General features: G+C 39.8%; 1 protein-coding gene across 2 annotated transcripts in view; it reads right to left on the reverse strand.

Moving 5' to 3' along the window:
- LOC132824674 (small integral membrane protein 29-like) overlaps nt 1–24,121 on the reverse strand; it is a 93,542-nt gene that overhangs the window by 22,734 nt on the left and 46,687 nt on the right. For both annotated transcript variants that reach the window (XM_060839319.1, XM_060839318.1), the window contains 3 exons: nt 5,453–5,630; nt 3,085–3,452; nt 2,962–2,987 (listed from right to left, as the gene is read on the reverse strand). In XM_060839319.1, coding sequence (XP_060695302.1) covers nt 2,962–2,987; nt 3,085–3,198 — 140 coding nt within the window. In that variant the 5' untranslated portion in view covers nt 3,199–3,452; nt 5,453–5,630. The remainder of the gene's footprint in view (nt 1–2,961; nt 2,988–3,084; nt 3,453–5,452; nt 5,631–24,121) is intronic.

Here is a 24,121-nt window from a genome sequence, read left to right on the forward strand (position 1 = left end):
CTATTGCTGGAAATTGCTCGGGCCATAGCCTTTGTAGCATCCCCTGACTCCAACCGTTTTTTTGACATCATATGGAATGAATTAAATTTGCTGAAGACTGGCACCTGTGATTCTGGGGATCTCTGGAGCAGGCCGAGATAGATCATCCACTGGGCACTTCTGGCTGACGACTGTTGCAAATTCTTCAGCCTTATGTGTTGTACTTATATGCTGGCCTCCCCCATCCCTATCATTGAGAATGGGAATGATTGTGGAGCTTCCACCAGTGAGCTTCACCACCCTTCTCAACAAAATATTGCAGCACTGCAGATGTGGGCGGCACGGTGGCACAGTGGTTAGCGCTGCTGCCTCACAGCGCCTGTAGACCCGGGTTCAATTCCCGACTCAGGCGACTGACTGTGTGGAGTTTGCACGTTCTCCCCGTGTCTGCGTGGGTTTCCTCCGGGTGCTCCGGTTTCCTTCCACGGTCACAAAGATGTGCGGGTCAGGTGAATTGGCCAAGCTAAATTGCCCGTAGTGTTAGGTAAGGGGTAAATGTAGGGGTATGGGTGGGTTGCGCTTCGGCGGGTCGGTGTGGACTTGTTGGGCCGAAGGGCCTGTTTCCACACTGTAAGTCTAATCTAATCTAATCCTAGGTCAGTTCTGCCTATCACTTGTTGATTAAGTAGTTTGCATGCAATTAGTTGTGTTTTTTTGGCAGGTTGACACATTGCACACTTGAATTGTGCCTTGTGGAAGATGGAAACTAAGGTAGCGAGTTACTCGCTCGAGAATACTTAGCTTCTGACCTGCTCTGGTAATCTCTGATTTTATGTAGGTGGCCTGGTTTAATTTCCAGTCAATGGTAAGCAATAAGATGATGATGGAAATCAGTGATGATGATGCAACAGCTCAACAATAATTCTGCACTTTCCTTAGAAAATAATCTTTTGAAGTCTTATTACGCTTCTTTTTTTAAATAATTATTACTCAACCAGAGTCGATGGCCTAGTGGTATTATCACTGGACTGTTAATCCAGAGACCCAGGTAAAGTTCTGGGGAGCTGGGTTCAAAATCAGCCATGGTAGCTGGCAGAATTTGACTCTAATAATTACGTGGAATTAAGAATCTAATGACTTCTAAAAATCAATTGCCAAGTGCGGAAAAAACCCATCAAGTTCACTGATGTCCTTTATGGAGGGAAGCCCACCATCCTTACCCGGTCTGGCCTATATGTGACTCCAGACCCACGCCAATGTGGTTGATTTCAACTGTCTTCTGGGCAATTAGGGATGGGAAATAAACGCTGCCTAGCCAGTGATGCCCTCATCCCATGAATAAAAAAAAGAACATCCAAAAATAAATTATATGCTGTATAAATTGAGTACAATAGCAATTATTTGGGAAAAAAATACCTAATCTGTTGAGAAATGATTTACGGTTAACCAGTTGAGCACCTTCTGACCTATGATGACTGCAGTTCATATGTTTAGTGTTTTGCTTATTTAAGATAGAGATATTTCAGGGTTGCCCTTATTTCTACAGTCAGATACTAATCATCACCTTACACCATCAGAAGTTGGAATCATAGACTTGACAACCAGACTGTTATTCAAAATGACTTGACCTCAGAACATGATCATTTCTGCATTTACAATTTTAGATAAGGACCACTGTGAAAGAGCACAGCTCTCAAACGTGTACCACAATGAGGCCCTGATAACCATCTTTAAACATACAATGAAGGATGGCCACCTCTCCAGCTGAAAAAAGCCATGGTAGCAATGCTTGAAGGAAATAGAAAATTGAACCAAAACCACAATTTCTCACTCAAGTGTGCCACCTTTAGCTAACTTTGTGAATGAAGTCATACAGCTAGCTATTTTGAACTACGACTCTAAATTAAAAGAATTTCAGTTCATAAAAACAGAGAAATATTGTACTGTCATTCTAAATATAGACCCTTAACAGGCCGTGAATATTTAAAATTGCTGTAGATAGTACACTGTTTCACATCTTTTGACATTTGTATAAACAGTTTAGTTAATAACAGGATGCTCCACATCCTAAATGAAAATCACAGGCCATGTCTTCCCCTTTGTGCAATGTAATGACTCATGTGTGTCCAAATTGCTGATGAGATCTTTCCTGTTTCATTCATAAGGAAGTCATGTCCATAGAATTATTAGGCAGGAACATGAAAACATGTTACATCTAAAGACAGAAGCCAGAACCAAGCCCATTAAAACATATAGCAATTTACCAAGGGTGATTAATTAAGAATAGAAAAGTATTAACTAACAATACAATACTTAAAGCTGTCTATTACTAGATCAATTTTAAGCTCATTGAATTTATTTGCACATATTTTTGAATTTTGTAAAAATTACTACTCTTCCAAATAAATGGAAAGTTGTCAAAAATGCACCAAGGATTTTTTTTTATTCAAGACAAACAGTAACTTGGTCTTTGATGAATTAACTGCACGTTTAGCTCAATCACTTTTCATCAGGAAATCAGAGTTCCTCATATCCTGCAGGAAGGAAGTGCTGGCAGGAGCTGCTGTCAGCACTGCACCAGGCTCTTGACTCCCTCTACTTCCGACATGTGGTGATCACAGTCTCCATGCACCACAGTGATCTATTTAAAGGTTACCCCTCTCTCACCTATTACCATGTCAGTATCTTCCAACTGAAAAGTAGAATTAATATCGGCATATGAAAGCCTACAGGGCAGATGTAATAACAAAATACTATCAAATTCCTGCTGAAATATATAGGCTATTTCCATAATATGTGCAGAAACTATCCCAGGTTTCTTGAAAGATAAACAGAACTGCTCATCATTCACAAATAATTACTTTGAAGAGCTAAGGCCCTTACCTTCCCTCTACCTGCCCAGTGCTGCCATGACTGTCACCAAATATTTACATTTTTAGTACTAATCTTCCCCTTTAAATTTCCCCTTTAAAATATTCTTACCTGCGTCTCTTTCGAACATACTTTATCTGGCAAAAAAAGCAATAAAGATATATTAAAAGTACGATTATGGTAAACCCATAAATTGCAGAACATGTTGAAAAGAATTTTTTAAAAAAGTGTTACCACTACAACTGCAATGCCAATGACTGCTATGACTGTAACAGGAATCAGCATGAATCCTAAGATTGATGCACCGTGGTTACTGTCAGGGGGGCTGCTGGCTGTTTGATTGGGCATGACACTTTAGTTTGCTGATGTGTTGAAAGTAGGTTTTCTTTTATACTTGTGCTTGATTGGTGGTGTGTCTGAAAGTTTTTCTCAAAATTAAGTCCTGCAATCTTTTCATGGTGTATTGTTTGGAGTGTTGAGTACTGGAACATCCGTCATCTGGTCATCAGGAAAGATTCAAACAGAACATGAAGCGACTGAGATTCTTTGTTATTCTGTTTCACCCATGATTTTGTTGTGATCAGTCAGCACCTTCAAATAGGCTAAAAATGAAAGATATAAATAATTTAAGACTTGTGCAAGATGTGAATTTTGGAAGAAAAACCTTATTAAACAAAGTTAAACTATCAAGCAAGGCTAAATCCATTTCAACCTTTTAAATGCCATCATATAAGTGGAGAGAAACTGTAAATTTCAGTGACAGATCACATTCCGATGATATACGTTTGCACTTAAACAAGAAAGGAAAATGTATCAGCTGTCACATTGTTTATTGTTGTCTTGCAGGTAGGTTTAAAGTATGACATTTACTGTTCCTGTAGAGTTTAAACAAATATGTCAGTATTCTTATGGCTTTGATTGAGATAATATAGATAGATTAGCAATTATGACATCTGGGGAAGGAGTGCTGCTGGAATGAAAAGAGAAACTACAGTGACCTGAAGATTCTAACTCTTTTTGTTATCAGATCAAGATTGCATGGTATTTATGGCTCAGATCCACAGATGATTCAATGAGTTTGAAATTATTCAGCCTGCTTATGTAGGAAAATACCCCAGGGTGCATCACAGATGTATTGTGCACAGTTTTGGGCCCCATTTCTCAGGAAGGATGTACTGGCTCTGGAGCGGGTTCAGAAGAGGATCATGAGAATGGTCCCACGAATAAAAAGCTTAACATATGAGGAATGTTTGAGGACTGTGGGTCTATACTCAATGGATTTTAGAAGGATGTGTGTGTGTGTATGTGTGTGTGTGTGTGTAATCTAATTGAAACTTATCAAATACTGAGTGGTCTGGACAAAATGGAAGTTGGCAAAATGTTTCCATTGGTAATAGAGACGAGGACCCGAGTGCACAGCCTTAGAGTATAGGGAACACCTTTTAGAATGGAGATAAGGAAAAACGTCAGCCAGAGAGTGGTGAATCTATGGAACTTATTGCCACATAAGGCTGTGGAGGCCAAGTCATTGAGTATAATTAAGATGGAAATAGACAGGTTCTTAATTGTTAAGGGGATCAAGGGTTATGGGGAGAAAGCGGACGAATGGAGTTGAGAAACTTATCAGCCACGATTGAATGGTGGAGCAGACTCAGAGAGCAGAATGACCTAATATCTGCTCCTACGTCTTATGGTCTTATAAAGAAGGATTTATGTGTTCAAAATTGAAATGAGGAGATATTTCTCCTTCCAGGGAATTTCTACCGTAGAAAGTTGTGGAGACTGAGTTATTAAATATTCATGGCTGAGTTAGACACGTATTTGAACCATAAAGAAGGAAGAGTTAGGGAAAAGATGGAGGTGAGGACAAGATCAGAACAGCCCTTGACCTTAGTGAATAGCAGAACAGGCTCGAAGGACAGTATGGCTTACTCCTGCTCCTTTCGGCCAAGAGGCTCAAGGTTTAATCATGAGACCTGTCCCCAGAAGAAACTAAATTAAAAACATAAAATTAATCTGAGCCTTTTGTAGTAGTGGATCTAGCTCCTGCCAATATTGCATGATAGTAGGGGGTGACAGTGCCCAAAACTCCCAATCCTTAGCTTGCATGACACACTTGGTTCTGATGACATAATAAGACCCAATCTGCATTGCTAAATTAGTAGCCTTCAACCTGCCAATGGGTATCCTTCTCAATAGCTGAAAAGAGCAAGTTCACATAGGGACAAGAAAAAAACAGGATCAGAGTGGTAAGCAATTGTTACATTGATTTCCTGCTCCTTCACAAGTAATGCCTGACAAAGGTAGTAAAAGCCATATATTATAGATGAAGTAAAGCCTCTGATTTAAAAAAAATTAGTAGAACAATAACATGAAAACAAATGTTTTTTTTCTCTCTGGCAATGTTTTTTTAAGGTAAAGGGACTTGAGAAAAGTGGAAACCAATATCTGGCTATGAAAAGTAAATCTTCAAAGAGAAAATAATACATGCATGCACAAACAGAATAAAAACTCTATTTCATTCACCTCCTCACATCACTTCACGAAAGTACTGAAATACAAAGCTGGGAGTCATTCTCTCCATCATCTTGACAGTCCTTACCATGCAGATATTGTAGTCCACTCATTTGGAATGTAAACACCAGTGTAGACTAGTGGTCCAAATGGCTTAATTTTGTGCTGTAGACTTTATACAAATTCTCTGTAATTTACGTTTTGCTGGGAAATTATTCCAAGAATTCCAATCACGTTCCTGTACCTCTTTCAAGTGGTTTTTATTCCTGTGTGAACATTGATATTGATTCTCAGGTCAGTTTTCAATGTTTTGTTGTTATATATTACGAAACACTGCAAGTACGTTCTCATTGAAATCTGAACTCTTAAAATCAGTTGTAGAACCCAGCTCCTGTCTGACTGTGATAAACTAATGTGGCACATATCAAGACTGGAATTATGAAACCTCCTGGTCTGGATGGTTAGCTATTTATTGCTTTATTTTCTTAAATAACCATGTTTCAATAAAGAAAATTTAGAGAATCTCATATTTATCCAGTTTTCTAAACTATCCTATCAACTTTGGCTATTCTTCTGTGATGTAAACTATATCTGATCCCTTTCTGGATATTGAATTTTAATTTGCTTTCTCTGCAATCCACATTTTAAAAAAGAACCAGTTGTCACGCTAATCTTAGAAACTCTGTGTATGTAACTACAGAGAAATAGATGCCTTCATGGTATGCTGGGTTGTGTGCAGAGTGTCCTCTACAGCAACATATTGCACCATCACAGGTTACTGTATTAATATTTCAGGCATGCACATTTATAACTGGTTAAAATTGCAATTTGAAACATTTCAACTGTGAGCTGCTTTTGTAAAATATGGCTGCACTCCTAATGTAAAGACAATGCCACAACATTAAACTTTAAACATAATTAGCTTGTTAATGTCAGATATTAAAGTAACCCATTTAATCTTGATGGCTTCAGTTCCAAGAGTAGTTCCAAGTAAGCAGAGAAAGATGTACTTTGATATTGCGCTAATTGGATATTAAAATAGTTTATATTTCTACCAGCCCATTCTGCTCACATTTTCTTTGTACAATACAATTTATTATTCCAGCTGATGACCGCATGAACATTAATTTTAGTCTGACTGAAAGGTTAGCATAAATTGGCTGAGGTAGCAATAGACATATCCTGTGTGCAAATGAGTGTTCCTGGCCTATTTGTCAGCCAGTGATGTCTCCTGTACATAAGATAGATAAACTAGACCTTGTGGATCATCAGTTTTTAAAATCAAAATGGACCAGCTTTGTACCAGTCACCTCTGTTGAGATTGACCATGAATAACAGAAGGTCAGGTGAGAAACTTGAACATTTTTGACTTTTTGGATTGTTTATCTTTATACCTTATCTTTTTATCTAAATAACACTAAAAGTCCAAGGGGTGTAGGGCAAGCGAAAATGAAGGTTGTTTTAAAACTGAAAGAAGAAGAAAAAGTTCTCTACTTATCAGATGTGATGTTAATATTTATTTATCCAAGCTAAAGCAGCACTGAGTAATTGGAGGTCAATTTACTTTGATAAGGAATAGCAAATTCTAGACACAGATTTAATCTTGCAAATAATACTGTTACTATTTTTTGATAATTCCCATCTTCACATCTGCATTCAATATCAACCATTTTCATAATATTTTGTTCATCCCATAATCTGAATACAACATGTAAGTTGATAAAGGAGGACTTACTCAATGATCTTGTAATGAGATACAGTTGAGCAAGATGTAAGATTTTGAAAAAAAATTACATAATTCACAATAGTTAGATGCTGCTGTATTTCAAATTATTTAAGATATATAATTTATTATAATAATTAAGATATAATGAATTGTAATAGTGTTCTCTCTTATAGGTCACTTCTTAGAAAAAATAATTATTAGTCTGTAATCAGAATAAATTTGCTAATATAATTAAAAGATTTTCAACTGACAGATTGTGTCATAATTCTCATATATAATTTAAGATCTACAAGAATTTCATTCAAGTTCAGTGACAATGTGTATAATGGATGCTAGTATATGTACAGTTTAGAAGTACTATTGTTGGAAAGCTTTGGGCTCATTACAGTCAGAAAAAAGCCAAAAGATAAAATTTTCCATATGGAGCCTTAGTTTCGAAGCAGGTGTGGAAGTGTGTGTCACTTCTGCTCAGGGGTGGAGTTAATATATCTCACACACAAGTTTCAGTTCATTACATATGCACATGAGTTTTTGCATGAGTGACATGGTAAATTTTATGAGGGAGAAGACAGGCAAGATGTCCTCATTTCTACCAGACCTTGCCAGGGTCTGAGCGCTATATTAGAAGGACACTTGGGCAGGCATTCACACACTCCAACCAGGAAGATGACTGATGCCTGTGTTGTTGCCCCAACCTTCCCTAGAAATGTCGCACAGCAATCAGAAATTAGTCCACAGGGCAACGATGCCTCGCTCAAGGCTCTCCTGCAGGGCCTTCCAGGAAAGGCAAGGGTTCTTCTTCCTCAGAAATGCAAACAGGAGGCCAATCCACCTGACCAATATGGACCAGACCATGGTGGTAGTGAAGGTCAGCGCCTGTGAGCCTCACAGAGGAACGTGAATCCAGTGCAGGAGGAATATGAATGATCTCCTGTGCTTTACAAGAGTACGTGGCACTATTTAGTCACTGTGAACATACACACGACATCTGTGCCGGGCAGAGGTACCTCAGATAGGATGACTGTATGCAAGCCTTAGCACCAGTGGGAAGAATGACAGCATGAGATGGCTATCACACACGGTTCAATCAATCCATTGGCTTTTAATCACTTACAGGGGAGGACTCAGAACGTGCCATGACAATGCACACTTACAAAGTGCTCATTCACTCGTTGCAATGATTCTCATTCCATCTTTTCATCTGTCTGAAGGACAGGAACTCTGAAGAGAAAAAGGCTCCCAAATTGGTGGAGTACTAGATATCATATAGGAACAAATTACTGCAGATGCTGGAATCTGTCCTGAAAACAACAAATGCTGGAGGTCACAGTGGGTCAGATCCGTGGAGAAATAACAAGCTAAAATTTCAAATCTAGATCACTTCAGCTCTGATGAAAAGTCAAGTGTGGAGGGGCAGCATTTTTATGTTATAATTGTGGTGGGGGGGGGGGGAAATGTAGTGTGGTAGTGTGTAGAGTGCTGGTGGAGAAAAGATTACTTAATCTGAACTATCAACACCTTTTCTCTACTGCCACAATCCTCCCCCACTCCCCTCTCCGCAACTCTAGCATAAATACTGGCCCCTCTACACTTCATTTCAACTCTGATGAAGAGTTATCTTGACTTGAAATTTTAGCTTGCTTTCTCTCCATGGATGCTGCCTGACTCACTGTGATTGCCAGCATTTGTTATTTTTAGTACCAGACATCACCCTTTTTTGAAGAGATGCTGCGGAACTGGCAAGGGAAGGGTGGGATCTTGCCTATGCAATGGAGAGCTAGGACTCTCACAGAAACGGAGAAGGCTCCAAAAACATTGTTGTCAGATATGCAAACAGTGTGAAGGATTATTTAGGTAGAGGAGTGTGCATGTTCACAAGCTAAATTTCTCCTCCTCATTCCAGGTACCAGTGATCGAAGAGCAAAAGAGAGAAGAGTCACCCTCCCCCAAGTCCCCCTCTGCCCTCTGCAGCTCTTCCACCACCAATTCAGAAGATGAAATTTCCAAAACCTCAGAGCATGCACCAACTTGACGTTCATCTGTGCCCTTCAGCAGTACAGAGTCATTTACCTAGGTGAGTGCACTATTATTATAATTTAAAGTCCTAATCTGGTTGACTATCAATAGAGATTGGTTCACAGCCAACAATGGAAGCTATGGCCAATGTCTCTGACACTTGAAGGAATGCTGGAGTTGAGCCTCCTGCTCAGCCCAAAGCAGTTGTGGGTCTGGCATGGAAAGGATTGGAGGCATCTTGGAAACTCAGGTGATTCTTGAAGAAGGGCTTATGCCCGAAACATTGATTCTCCTGCTCCTCGGATGCTGCCTGGCCTTTTTCCAGCACCACATTTTTCAACTCAGGTGCAGCAGACAGATATGCACCTGGATCTACAGTCCATTCCTGTAGTCATGGATGAGGTGCACCAATGATAAGATGAAAGGGAGCTAGGTGAAGCATCTCATCCTTCCTCCACTCATTCTCAAGATTTCCATAGAGATGTAGATTTGTCTCCTGACACACAAAAGGTGCTCTGCCCCTCCACTCTGCTGGCAGTGACCATCTGTCCAGACTCTTAGTAAGCTGAGACATTCTAGGCCTTCAACCCCAAGAAGATGCCTGCCAAGGTCACAGTCAACAGAGGCTCAGAACAAGCTGCCTGCACCTTTGTTATGGATATTGGGGCAGCACCTAGTAGTTGTGGTAGGTAAAGAAAGGAGATGATATTTTGAGGGCATATGTGGTATGGGTATTCATTCAATGTACATACTCTGCAATGCTATAAATATATCTTGACTGCCCCAGAGATCTTTCCATTCCTTGACTTATACTGCATGTGAGTTTCCTGTAGTTCTATTATGCCACTAGATGCTGACATGGTTGGTTAAAATGAAAGAAGTGAAGTATTCATCCCATCAGAATGCAATGTTGTCATTCAGTAACAGTCCATTCTTTGTGTCACATCATCAACAAAGATGTGCCTAACATTGTTGTCATTACCTGGTGAAGGGTAAGCTATCTTTTGGGGATTGCAGCCATGCTCAAAAGATTGATTTCAGGGGCAATAGCCTTGTTAGGTGAGGAAACAGTGGAGAGAATAGCCCTGTGTTAACTACCTTGTGGAAAATGCAAACACAGAGACAGAGACAGAGACAGAGACAGAGACAATCTCAGTTATGAGTAGGGTGGGAAAAGGAAAGATCTTTCCCTTAGTTAAGTCTCTCCATAGTCAGGCAAAACATTTTCAGAATAGGAACTGGGGAATACACTATTGATATATAAAGGAGGGATGGTGGAAAGAAGTGTTTGGAACTGTTCTACCCATAGGGTGGTTGAGACACTGCCACTGAGGATGCTCAACTAATACAATGGTAAAGTCAAGGAATGGAAAGATCTCTGGGACAGTATAATATTGAGGATATAAAGTGACAATTCACATCAGCTATGATGTAGATGAACTGTGGAGCATAATCCATATTTGTGAAGTGGCATAACCTGACTTCACTTTGGAATCTTGGTATGTGCCTATGTCTACCTACAAAGTGTTCGGCAAAGCACAGTAAACATGTTGAGAACATGGTATGGTGACACCTCAGCAACTAGGCCAGCGTCAGTTGATGAAGGCTTTGCTCTGAAGTCATCAGAATACACAATAATGTGCATGGGTAGTTCTGTACAATGTGTGAAAAGACTAGATGGTTCTATGTCGTTAGACACCTCAAAGGGTTCACAGTACCAGCATTTTAAGCTAAAAAATGGCCCTTTTTACAATGAAAGGTAGAAGTTAAACTTAGGTAATTGAGAGATGCATATCCAAAAACAGGTCATACCAGCTCTCAGGAGGCAGTTTTAAAACCGTTCAACAGGTCAAACTGTTGTCCGTAGCTCATTCAGCCTGAAGTTTGTTCTCAGTAAAGTCTTCCCATGCTTGTCAGTTTTCCTCTTGAATTATCCTGGTTCCTTCCTGATCATAAGTGACCTCCTTCATGACCATCATTTTCCCCTTCTTCAATTGCAGGTCTGAAGCTTATGGTTGCTGTTGCTGCTCTTCTGCACTGGTTCATCCTCAACTATGGAAGGGTCAGAAGGGCTGGGTTCATCTGTGCCCCGGCACTGCCAGTTTCAGCAGATCTATAAATACAGCGCATTGATGCACAGTCAGCATTCTCTGAGGTTTGCCTTCCGAACCTGCTCAATGACAAGTACACTTCACCTTACATTTTTTCCTCTCCTGCCCTTTTCCTCATTCTGTGTGGTCCCAGATGACACCTCCTTGCAGCCAAACATCGATGTACATAAAGACATTGTGCATTGCCTCGGGTTCTTAAAGCATATTAGTACACCTTCCCATACACAAGCTTCAGCTTTGCTTCAGTGAAGTTGGAGCATAATTGATGATGCACTGGATGCTCAATTCTCTGTGAAGTAACCTTCCCAGTCAACATCCTGAGCCAGGTGCAAACAGGACAGAAATGTGCTATGGTGCCAAGTCTTCTACCCGATTCTTCCACCCAATTCTTCTCAATGGATAATGCCCCATCCTTAGCAGGCCACCATCCTTACCCTAGAGTCTGGTATCTGAAGGCATGTATTTCTGAAGTCATGAGAATCTAGTTGAGAGTGAGATGCAAACACATGCAGACAAGCTTCCCAACATCTACAGTCAGGAAGATTGACTCATCTTTCAAGATCAGAGAATTTAATTGCTAAAGTTCATCCCTTCGACAAGATTCTGAATTATTGACTCTTACTCAATTAAGTTCTTCCAGCTGCCTTTCTTCGTGCTTCCTCCAGGATCAGAAGATTCTTCCCATGGTTAAGATTAGCTATATTAAAAGCTTAGGTTGTATTCTCCAGAACAAATTAGCTTGACATAAGATCTAAATGAATGCGAACTTTGAAAGACTTTAAGATATGAAACAAAAGATTTCCAGTGGTTGATTGATCAGTAATAGTGGATAATAAATATGGCATCTCAAACTTAAAAAATTTCTAGGCACATCATAAACAGGCATAAGAAAATGGTGGAGAAAATGACTATTGAGAAGATACTTAAAGATGAAGTAGTTTATGAAAAGTACATAAAGACATCGTGCATTGCCTCGAGTTTTGGAGACGCCAGTGTTGAACTAGGGTCTACAAAGTTAAAAATCACACAACATCAGGTTATAGTCCAACAGGTTTATTTGGAAGCACTTACTTTTGGAGTGCTGCTCCTTCATCAGGTGATTCAAGCACTCCGAAAGCTGGTGCTTCCAAATAAACCTGTTGGACTAGAACGTGGTGTTGTGTGATTTTTAACTTTATGAAAGGTGGTATCAATAAGGGAGGAGATGATAAGCAAGTATAAGTTAGTGTAGGACAAGATGCGAGGAGCAGCATTATGGACAAGTTGTAATTCATGGTAAGTGGAAAAAAATGGGAAACAATCAAGGAAAGTATCAGAATAGCCATATTTGAGGCTGACAAAGCCTTACATAAGAATTTGGAGGAGGAATGGACACAGGTGATAGAGGTCAAAACTTATCATCAGTTGTGGACCTGTACAGGATTCCAAGACTGCCAACAATCTGGTTTAGCTTGATAATATGCCTGGGAAGACAAAGTTCAATAACAAGGAAATGGAGATGGCCTTTGACAACAATTTTGATCATCCCGATCTTGAGCTGCAAACAGTGGCAACGCATTTGCGATTTGACACCAGAAAACCAGTTTAACAGCATCATTATGGGATCAAAAATGGGAGTGAAGATCAGTCAGGTATCTCAAGTATGCATAAAAGCTGACTCTGTAGGTAAGGATGAGGATACATTAAGGATAGATCATTCAGGGAACTTGATGCTGACAGCACCAGAGAGGTAAGATAAACTATTGCCACAGATGCTCTGTAAAACTGGAGTAATTTCCATCCTGAGTTCCTATATTTTATAGCTTCCCAGTTGGGGCTACTTTTAGGCCTGTCTTAGTAATTCTTATCTGCGCAAGCAAAGTCTTATCTGGCTACATTCAGTTGTATATATCTTAGCTTAACATAAGGTTCACTTTTGGCATCCAATAAATTGTGCACACAGCTATAAGAATTTTAATGAGAACCAGTTTGAATTAGTCATAGAACTTTAAGTTTTATTTTCAATGGTTACAATTACAGTTTGCAAATTGCTTCTATAGCTTCTTTCATGATATCAATCTCCAATAACATGACTGTGAATAAATTATTGTCCTTGTTTTTCACATTAAGCAATTCTTTAAATTTCCATAACTTACAGGTAGTAAGATGGCAATTTAAAAAAACTTATGAGGGAGTAAAACAAAAAAAAATTGAGGAAGAGTGCACATCCTACGATCAGATGGTTTTGTAGAGTTTTGTGGATAAATATCCAGTGACCACCTACTCTGCAAATCTGTAAAGAAGTTCAAGCATCAGGCTATAACATCTGGCAAGTTCTTGTGGATTATAAATTTCTTTTGGAAGTGAAAACCATATCCTGCATCAGGTCTCAGTGGGGTTTAATGCTGTCAGAATACACTGGGTTTGTTTTGATCTGCATGCAGTAACACATATAGCATTCAGTTCTCACTAATAACATCCCAGTGTCTGGTGTGCACAAATCCAAAGACTTCTAATTAAAGGTTAGCTTTAACCAAATACAGATCCACAGTAAAACACATGCAAGTTATTAACTCTGTTAAGGAATTGCAAGTTCTGAGTGTGAAGGGTACTACAGAATACAGAAGCTTTGTAGTATTCATCAATCTGAAGATCAACAGCACATTTTAACTGAACTTCTGTGTCAGCACATGCTTTGTACGTACAGTGAATATAAACAATGTGTTCAAATGCGTAACAAATTGCAAGATTATTTGTTCTATTTTAGAATATTTTGTTCATTTGTCAATTACTTCTAATGAATGATGAACAAGAATGCTACTAATGAATGCATTCCAATTTCATTTCTCCTCCTCCAAAAATCTCATTCAGAACTGCTAATGAGTCCAAGAGAGAGAAAAATGAAGCTACAATGTAATTGCTTGCAGAACAACTACATATTTGAAATAGTAAACATCTGAGTCCACGTGACAAAGCGCAAGTTCATGATGAAAACCAGTTCATCTAGTTCCGGATCTTTACTGCACAGAGGCAATGAAAGTTCCATTGTTTGGTCCTGCTTTTCGTTTCACTGAGTCTCTCCCACACATTTCCAATAACAAACTCCATAAAACTGCTTGTGGAGGTGTAGAGAATGAGTGGGTTTGAAAATTCTGCAGGCACCAAGAAAAGCTACAACACTCTCCAAGTGTCTTAGAGAGGATTTGTATGGGGTAATTTCAGGGTGTGGCTGGATATCAAGTTGGTGAAGTTTATTGAGGAAAAACTTAAGAGATGACTTATGGATTAGTCAGCAATTTGCCTTACTTTGATCTCCAGACTCTTCAATGACTAACTGCATATTAACCAACTTGGCAACATTTTTAACCTCTTTAGTACTCAAGTCATCTGAACAAAATGTCCAATAGGATATAGATCATGAAATTGTGATTGAATAAAATCCACTGTTATTGGCTGTCCTGTAGTCAATTTTCTCATTTGAAGAATCAGACTACAAGAAAAACAAAACAGATTGATTGCAATCTTCCAAAAGTTTGATCAGCATTTAGTGGACTTGCCTATGTCTACTAATTTATTTTTCCCATGCTAAGTTATTACTCTTGCCCCTTTCACCCTTCTATTCAATGCACTAGAGAATCATGTGCTGTTCTATAGGTACAATACTCTGCTGCAATGTCTTGGTAGAAATTCTTCATCCTTGAGCCTACTCAGATTATCCAATTATGACAGCCATCCCAAATTAGTTCAGCCTTGTCCTAGCCTAATGTAAACTAGAGTTTTCAAAAAAGGCTACCAACTAGTGAACAGAAATTTTGGGTGATCTGCCCCCTTCTTTCACAGTACCAAGATCCATAATGCAAAAATGAGCAGCACTCCCACAATTATTCTGGTGGAATGAGTTTATGTCAGTAAAAGAAATAGGGTCATTGAATCTCAGATTTTCCAATTTTAACACATGGTACATTTATTATTGAAACTCTTGACTGGTTTACATGAATTACTCCACTGCATAAATCGATGAACATTGGTCAAGGAAACACAAAGCATTGTCTCCAATGCAGTATACTAAACAAAAGATTATAACATTTCCCAAAACATATCTTTAATTATCTTACTCAAATGAAGCAAATCTACAGAATTTTCTATTTCAAAATTATACTTTATTCATAAACATATCTTTATGTACACACATAGTCACTAAAGCCAGTAAAGTTTTAAAAATTCCTTGGGAAACATAGTCTCAAATTAAAAGACTGACCATTTAAAATTGAAATGAGGAAAAAAATATCTAAATGAGAATTAGAGTAATGGAGAGCAAGAGTCCAGATATAGCAAAAGATTCTTGTCATAGAGCAGAGCAAAGTTTGGGCAAAATTTATGTACAAGGGTGAAAAGTTTGAAACGGTTTGCAATCTTGGACTCATTGGAGGTTGAGATGAACTTCCAGCTACACACATCCACTACTGCGACAGTCTATGTCCACAGAATTTGCCTTGCTCCACTCACCCACTACTAAAAATTTCATTGATGGCTTCGCTACCTGTTCACTAGACCACTTGAATCAATTCCTGTTCAGCCTCTCATGTTCTACCCTCCATAAACATGTTGCCATCCAAAACTCATGCCCATGTTTTAATTTGCGCAAAAACATGTTCATCCATTATCCCTACTCTCAGTATCCTAAATTGGCTCCTAGCGAATCAAACCTCAACTCTAAAATGCTCAGCCTTATTTTTAAATCCCTCAATAGTTTGATCCAGCCTCACACTTTCCAAGATGTAGATCTGATTCTCTAATTTTGATTGTGAGCATCTCCGATTTTAGTTGCTCCACCATGGTGACCATGTCTTCAGCTACCTAGGTCCTAAGCTCTGGAATTCCTTCCACCTCCCATTTCTCCACCTCCCTTTTCTATTTTCAGACATTCCTTAAGATTCAACTCATTGACCAAGTTTTTTGTCAACTGCTTTACTATCTCATTTGGATCAGAATCAAATTCTATTTAATGCTGTTGACAAAAAACTTGGTCAATGAGTTGAATCTTAAGGAATGTCTGAAAATAGAAAAGGGAGGTGGAGAAATGGGAGGTGGAAGGAATTCCAGAGCTTAGGACCTAGGTGGGCTTGGATCGGCGCAACATCGAGGGCCGAAGGGCCTGTACTGCACTGTATTTTTCTATGTTCTATGTTCAGCCCAAAGATAGAAGTGCGTATAAATGTTTTTGATCAGGGAGCACGTAGTTCCAATACTTCATGACACATTTCTCTCATTTTCCTCAAGATGGCAGCAACTATCCTCTAGTGCATCTATCCATGCGCATGGCAATCCTTAAATACTGGTAAGCACCTACATAGAGTCATGGAGCCATAGAGATGTACAGCATGCAAACAGACCCTTCGGTCCAACCTGTCCACGCCGACCAGATATCCCAACCCAATCTAGTCCCACTTGCCAGCACCCGGCCCATATCCCTCCAAAATCTTTCCTATTCATATACCCAACCAAATGTCTCTTAAATGTTGCAACTGTACCAGCCTCCACCACATCCTCTGGCAGCTCATTCCATACACATAACCTACACATTACATTTGATTGTAAAAATCAAGAGAAATTTCGAGTAAAAACTAATGTCATCATCTAATGGCATCTGGATGTCCTTTAGAGGTAGTAATCAGGAGCAGAAAGTGTGGTTGATTTTTCCTTTCCCTAAATAAGAATAATTACTGTTTAATTACTGTCCCAACTAATGTCAGATCATTCAGTACAATCCAGAGACAGAACAGACGTTTTGGTCTAGGTGACTCAGTACCACGTAAGCCAATTAGTCATCAAGAAAAACCAGTCGGATATTGTTCTTATATAACATAAATTTAAACAAGATTTCTAAAGAATTTAGTGTATCGTAAGAAATCAAAAGTCTTTGAAGTTGGCCACAATTATTAAATTCTTGCATTGAAAATAAGTTCGTTTTTAAAAAGAGCTTAGCAAAAAAATAGCATAATCTGTCTGTTTGCACACTAAATGCCAAAAATACTGTGTATCATTTCCTATAAGATCACTCATCCTTCCTCCCCTAGAAACGGAAGCTACTCCCCCAAACTTTAACTTTGTCAAAGGGAAGGCATGATGGGATGAAGTTAAATACTTCACTGCAAAGAATGTAATTTTTATTTTCCAGAAACTGGTATTCTAATATCCACATAGCAATTCATATATTCTTCAATATTTCCACACAAACGCATTTTATGTTAAGTATGTTCAAATGTCAGACTGCTTTTTAAAAACACATAATGAATTGCAATTACAAAATGTTTTCCTGAGACCTCATTCTATAGAATAAAAGGGGGACTAAATCAAAGTAAAATGACTCATACAACACCAAATTTAAACCAGATGGCCACAAATATTAGCTAACAAAATCAGATAATTCAAAGGTCACCATAGGTTTTAACTAAATGAAGACACCCATCACAGAGTTACTGAAAAAATATATCTGGCTTTTAATCATGAAGTGAGAGGAAAGCCAGAAGAAACAAGTATGAATGATATGCATTTATAAAAGTTTATGTGATTGTCATTAAAATCTGTACAAAACACATAATTTATAATCTTTTTATGTTTCACCACCAGACAGCTCAATACAGATTTCACTATGGCAGACTTTATTTCTCAGGTAAACAGGATTTCTTTTTATTGCTCAGGGAAAAGGATTAGAGTGTTTTACTCTAGCTGCTTGCTACTCAAATATTTCTTGGGTAGCCCAGAGTTTCCCATTGAAGAGCGGCTCTGATTATAGACTCGTGTGGTACAGGATCCCCAAACCACAGCTTTGCGGCAGTATGCCAACTTGAACATTACTAAGCCAAAATAGCTAAGAAAAAAACTTATTTACCTAAAAAGGCTATCATACAAAAAAATTATTTTTTTTAAAAAAATTCACTCTCAGGGCAGTAGGGAAACAGAAATTAAATGCTCATTCTAATCATTTCAAATTTATTTTCAAAATAGATGTTAACACACTGAGTGATTTAAAAAAATTTTAAAAAAGGTCAACTGCGTATCTGCCATAATTATTAAATAACTCCTATCGCAGATAAACACTGCAATTAATACTACCTTAAAGAATAGCACATCAGTATTATGTAATAGATTCAAAACAAGGGGTTGAATCTTGTGTTGTTTCATCAGAGTTTCATCCAGGTATTTTTTGGCAGATTTCTGCTGTAAAGCCTAGCTTTTTTTTAAGAACATACAACAATACAGCGCAGAACAGGCCCTTCGGCCCTCAATGTTGCACTGACCTGTGAACTAATCTAAGCCCATCCCCCGACACTATCCTATCATCCGTGTACTCATCCAAGGATTGTTTAAATATCCCTTATGTGGCCGAGTTAACTGTATTGGCAGTCAGGGCGTTCCACGCCCTTACTACTCTCTGAGTAAAGAACCTTCCTCTGACATCTGTCTTAAATCTATCAGCCCTCAATTTGTAGCTATGCCCCCTCATACAAGCTGACGTCATCATCCTAGGAAAAAGACTTTCACTGTCTACCCTATCTAATCCTCTGGTCATCTTAAGGAAGGGAGAAAAGCCACCGATACAGCCAGGTAGATGGGTTACCTCCAGGAAAAGTAGGAAGGATAGGCAGGTTGAGCAGGAGTATTCTGTGGCTATCGCATTTCAAACAAGTACGCTGTTTTGGAAAATGAAAGGGGTAATGGACTCTCAGGGGAATGTAGCATGAACAGCCAAGTTTCAGGTATCGAGACTGGCTCTAATGTAAAGGGGTGTGACAGGGGACTCTCTAGTCAGAGACACAGACAGATGTTTCTGCAGCCAGCAGTGAAATATCAAAATGATGTATTGCCTACCTGGTGACAGGATCAAGGATACCTCAGATTGGGTGCAGAATATTCTCAAAAGGGGAGAGGGGCCAGCAGTAGGTCATTGTACTGTAGCTCAACAAGTAATCCAGGTATTACTGACCTTGAGGACCTCCTTTTTAAATTTCTGCCTAACTTTTTATATTCTCTGTTCAGAATCTCATCCTTTTCCCTTCCTGTGTCATTGGTTCCAATGTGTACATAGAACATAGAACATAGAACATAGAAGGATACAGCGCAGTACAGGCCCTTCGGCCCTCGATGTTGCGCCGACCGAATCCTACCTAACCTATACTAGCCCAATAACTTCCAAATGCCTATCCAATGCCCGCTTAAATGACCATAAAGAAGGAGAGTTCACCACTGATACGGGCAGGGCATTCCATGAACTCACAACCCGCTGTGTGAAGAATCTACCCCTAACATCTGTCCTATACCTACCACCCCTTAATTTAAAGCTATGACCGCTAATGGAGTCAGGTGTTACTAGGGGACATAGCTTTAAATTAAGGGGTGGTAGGTATAGGACAGATGTTAGGGGTAGATTCTTCACACAGCGGGTTGTGAGTTCATGGAATGCCCTGCCCGTATCAGTGGTGAACTCTCCTTCTTTATGGTCATTTAAGCGGGCATTGGATAGGCATTTGGAAGTTATTGGGCTAGTATAGGTTAGGTAGGATTCGGTCGGCGCAACATCGAGGGCCGAAGGGCCTGTACTGCGCTGTATCCTTCTATGTTCTATGTTCTATGTTCTATGTACACATTGGAACCAATGACACAGGAAGGGAAAAGGATGAGATTCTGAACAGAGAATATAAAAAGTTAGGCAGAAATTTAAAAAGGAGGTCCTCAAGGTCAGTAATACCTGGATTACTTGTTGAGCTACAGGATAGTGAGGATAGGATAGATCAGATGAATGTGTGGCTGAGGAGTTGATGCAGGGGAGAAGAGTTCACAATTTTGGATCATTGGAATGTCTTCTGTGATAGAAGTGACCTGTAAAAGAAGGACAGATTGCACCTGAATTGGAAGGGGACTAAAATACTGGCAGGGAGATTTGCTAGAGTTGCTTGGGAGAATTTAAACTAGTAAGATGGGAGAGTGGGACCCAGGGAAAGAGTGAGGAAAGAGATTAATTTGAGACTGGTACAGTTGGGAAAAGGAGCAAGTTGAACAGTCAGGGCAGGAAGGAACAAAGCAGAGAACACAATAGGAATGATAAATTAAACTGCATTTACTTCAATGCAAGAGGCCTAACAGGGAAGGCAGATGAACTCAAGGCATGGTTAGGAACATGTGACTGGGATATCACAGCAATTCCATAAATGTGGCTCAGGGATAGATAGGACTGGTAGCTTAATGTTCCAGGATACAAATACTACAGGAAGAATAGAAAGGGAGGCAAGAGAGAAAGGGGAGTGATGTTTTTGATAAGGAATAGTATTACTGCTGTATTTAGGGAGGATTCTTACCATATGTTACCAAATCCAACTAATTGAATATCTAAATGGCTCATGTAGCATTCTTCTTGTCCAATTCTGACCCCAACTTAGCATTCACTGTTCCTGGAACGACTTACTCAAAGTCTTATGGATGTACAGCACCAAAACAGACCCTTTGATGCAACTCGTCCATGCTGACCAGATATCCTAACCTAATCTTGTCCTATTGCCAGCATTTGGCCCATATCTTTCTTATCTTATTCAGATGCCTTTTAAATGTTGTAATTGTACCAGCCTTCACCACTTCCTCTGGCAGCTCATTTCATGTACGCACTACCCTCTGTGTGAAAACGTTGCCTCTTAGGAGCCTTTTAAATTTTTCCCTTCTCATCCTAAACCTATGCCCGCCCCAGACCTTGTCTATTTATCCTATCCATGCTCCTCATGATGTTAAAAACCACTATAAGGTCACCCTTCGTCCTCCGACGCTCCAGGGAAAACAGCCTCAGCCTATTAAGCCTCTCCCTAGAGAGCTCGAATTCTCTAACCCTGGCAATATCTATGCAAATCTTTTCTGAACCCTTTCAAGTTTCACAACATCCTTCTGGAGACCAGAATTGCAGGCAAAATTCCAAAACTGGCCTAATCAATGTCCTGTACAGCTGCAACATGACCTCCCAATTCGTATACTCAATGCTCTGACCAATAAAGGAAACCTTACCAAGTGCGTTCTTCATTATCCTATCTACCTACGACTCTACTTTCGATGGACCGAATGGCCTTACTTTCACTCCTATGTTTAATGGTCTTACTTTCATCGAGCTATGAACCTGCACTCCAATTCATCTTGCCATTCATGTGCTCAAATTCTGGTATTCTTTGCAACCATGTCATCTTTGAAAGGCTGCAGTCCAATCAAACAAGCACTGGTAATATGGCATTGCCACTTACTGGCAATGTCATGATAGGGTAACGGTGAAGTCATGCTGCCCAGAGCACATACCTGTTATGGCTCACACTCCCTTGCACAAACCAGCTATTCTCTCACACTAGTGGCTGGTTAACTGACAGAACTACATAGTTTGCATTTTTATCTGTCTATATGTACATCCCATCTGAACACCATCTAAGTCAGCACTATCCTGTCCCAATACCCATTGCATATCTGCAATTTGTCATTGTCCAGTGGGAATCATCACATACATGCAAGCAATCAGTCAAATCCAAACATGAGCTTTTATTTACAGACAGCAAGGACAAATACAAACAAACCTATAGAGACTGCAGTTCAACAATGCATACTGGATTCTGGCATCAAGACCAATGAATATTTTACAGTCCATGTTAGTCTACTGCAACCAGCTATTACCTATTGGACATGGGAGTCAATAAGTTTCTGAGAACTACAAGCCATACAATGCAGCTTAGCTTTGGCATGCACAAGGACAGCTTCCTCCTCCCCAATGTCCTTGCCCTTCTCCTTGAAAGACTGCTGCCACTTGCTATGTTTTGTAGCACATCGCCTCATTTCCTGTTCCAATTATTCAGAACACAGCAAGTCCGGAAGATACAGCACACTCTGTCTAAAATATTCTGGATGGTTCCACCAAACCGATCCAAGCAACGGAACCTCATCTTCAACAGCTCTATTGTCTGCTCCAATATGGCCCTGGTCAAGGCATATGTGGCATTATGTCTGGCATTCCACATCAGTAAGGGAGTTGCATAATGGTGTCATGACCAATGGTCACCGTGGGTAGCCCTTACTCCTTAGAAGCCAGCCTTGAGAGGCAGCTGGACTCTCAAATGCACTGGTACATGAAAATGCTCTAGGACGTAAGTGGCATTGCAACTACCACTGTAGTGGGTAAACACATCCAAGAGGGATAACAATGGTTACAATTATCTGAATAGTAATCGAATGGAACCCTTTCCATATTGTTCTGATACGTCCCTCCGTGTGCAATGTTTGTGTAGATATTGGCACCCTGCACCTCAGGGAAGCTGGCTATGCTCCTAAATCCTACTACCTGGATGGTAGCACTGGCCTCATCATGGAATAATGAAATGAACTGGTGTGATCTTGCATAGTTTTCAACTCACTGTCCAGAGGCATGATTGAAAGAACTCACACAGAGAGATATTAAGGGGTTAATTTGGCCTGCTGACCTGTAAGAATTTGGATGCCAAGGAGTACGTTTCTCTATCTTGCCAGTAATATAAAAGATTATCATCTCCCATTATTCAGAGTAAAATAATTTATATTATCATCTATTCAGAATCAATAAGAACATTGCAATTAAAATTCTGACCACACCCTGTAGTTAAAAAAAAGATTTACAACAGATGCTGCCATTAAGGGATAATTTACATTACATTGTTTCTGGAGGCGATCAGGTTACTGCATTGTCTCTTGGGTGGCAATGTGACTGTGGGGGAGTGGCTGGGGATTGTCTTGTGGGCATTACTGACTGTGATATTGAGATCTTGTATAAAGGAAGGACTGTTCCTTTGTTCAGAGAACCTTGCTTGACACGCTTCGCAAGCATTGTGAAGAGTGTTAAGTGATCCTCCAAATCTTGTGCCTGTTCAATAAATTTTGACTGTTCACAGAAGTTGGTGTATTGCAGTTGTAAAAGTGTGAAAGAATGTCATGAAAAACAGCCTAACAACAGGTCATTCAATGCTCCCTGGAAGAAGTATACAGTCGTGTCCACTAAGAAGGATTGGCTTCCCAACCCTACAATGGACAGGTACTGCTCCAGTAACCGGCATTGTTCCCTCACAGTATTTTGGGACATATGGAGCCTGTGCAACACTGCATCTTACTCCTCCTCAGGAAACTCAGTCGGGACCAGAAAACTCATCCTCCTGCGGGCCCTTTACATCCTGAGGGACCCTGCAGTTTGACCTCTCCCTGAGTTAGGTGCACATCATCCTCTATGACCGCTTGCTGCTGTACCTGAGCTTCCATCAGCCCTGGTCTTCCTGCATCTACCTTTATCTTCTTACAAAACCACCCACAGTGAATAGCATGCCATCAAAACGGGGTTCAGCACTCTCAGTGGAAATGATCTACATGAGAACTCAAGGAGCCAAAGAGATTCTCATATTTCAGAAGAGACATCATTGGCATACCATGCAGATAAGAGCTGCATTCACTTCAAGATACAGTGAGATGCTACATCCTGATAACAAAGAACATGTAACCATCATTCAACCACCTTCAGCCTCAGCATGTGCAGCAGCTTAGTGAAGGTGGTTGAGTGAACAGTCATAAAAAAGGGAGTGCCTGCAGTATTCTCAGACTTTTCTTCACCTCAGACCCACATCAGCTGCTCAACATCTCACTCCATTCCATACAGATCATTGTTAAACTGACAGACGATGAAGCGATGATGTGCAGTCTGACAGCAACTTCCCTTGGAAATTGTGCTAATAATGTTTTGCCTTTGGCCAGGATTGGCCTTATTTAATGTCACTGCTGCTACTCCCCCACCCTGGGTAAAAACCTTGCTGTTCACCTTATCTGTGCCCCTCATGATTTTATAAATCTCTATAAGGTCGCCCCCCAACCTCCTATGCTCCAGTGGAAAACA

The sequence above is a fragment of the Hemiscyllium ocellatum genome, chromosome 19 (genome assembly GCF_020745735.1).
Source record: "Hemiscyllium ocellatum isolate sHemOce1 chromosome 19, sHemOce1.pat.X.cur, whole genome shotgun sequence".
Taxonomy (NCBI): domain Eukaryota; kingdom Metazoa; phylum Chordata; class Chondrichthyes; order Orectolobiformes; family Hemiscylliidae; genus Hemiscyllium; species Hemiscyllium ocellatum.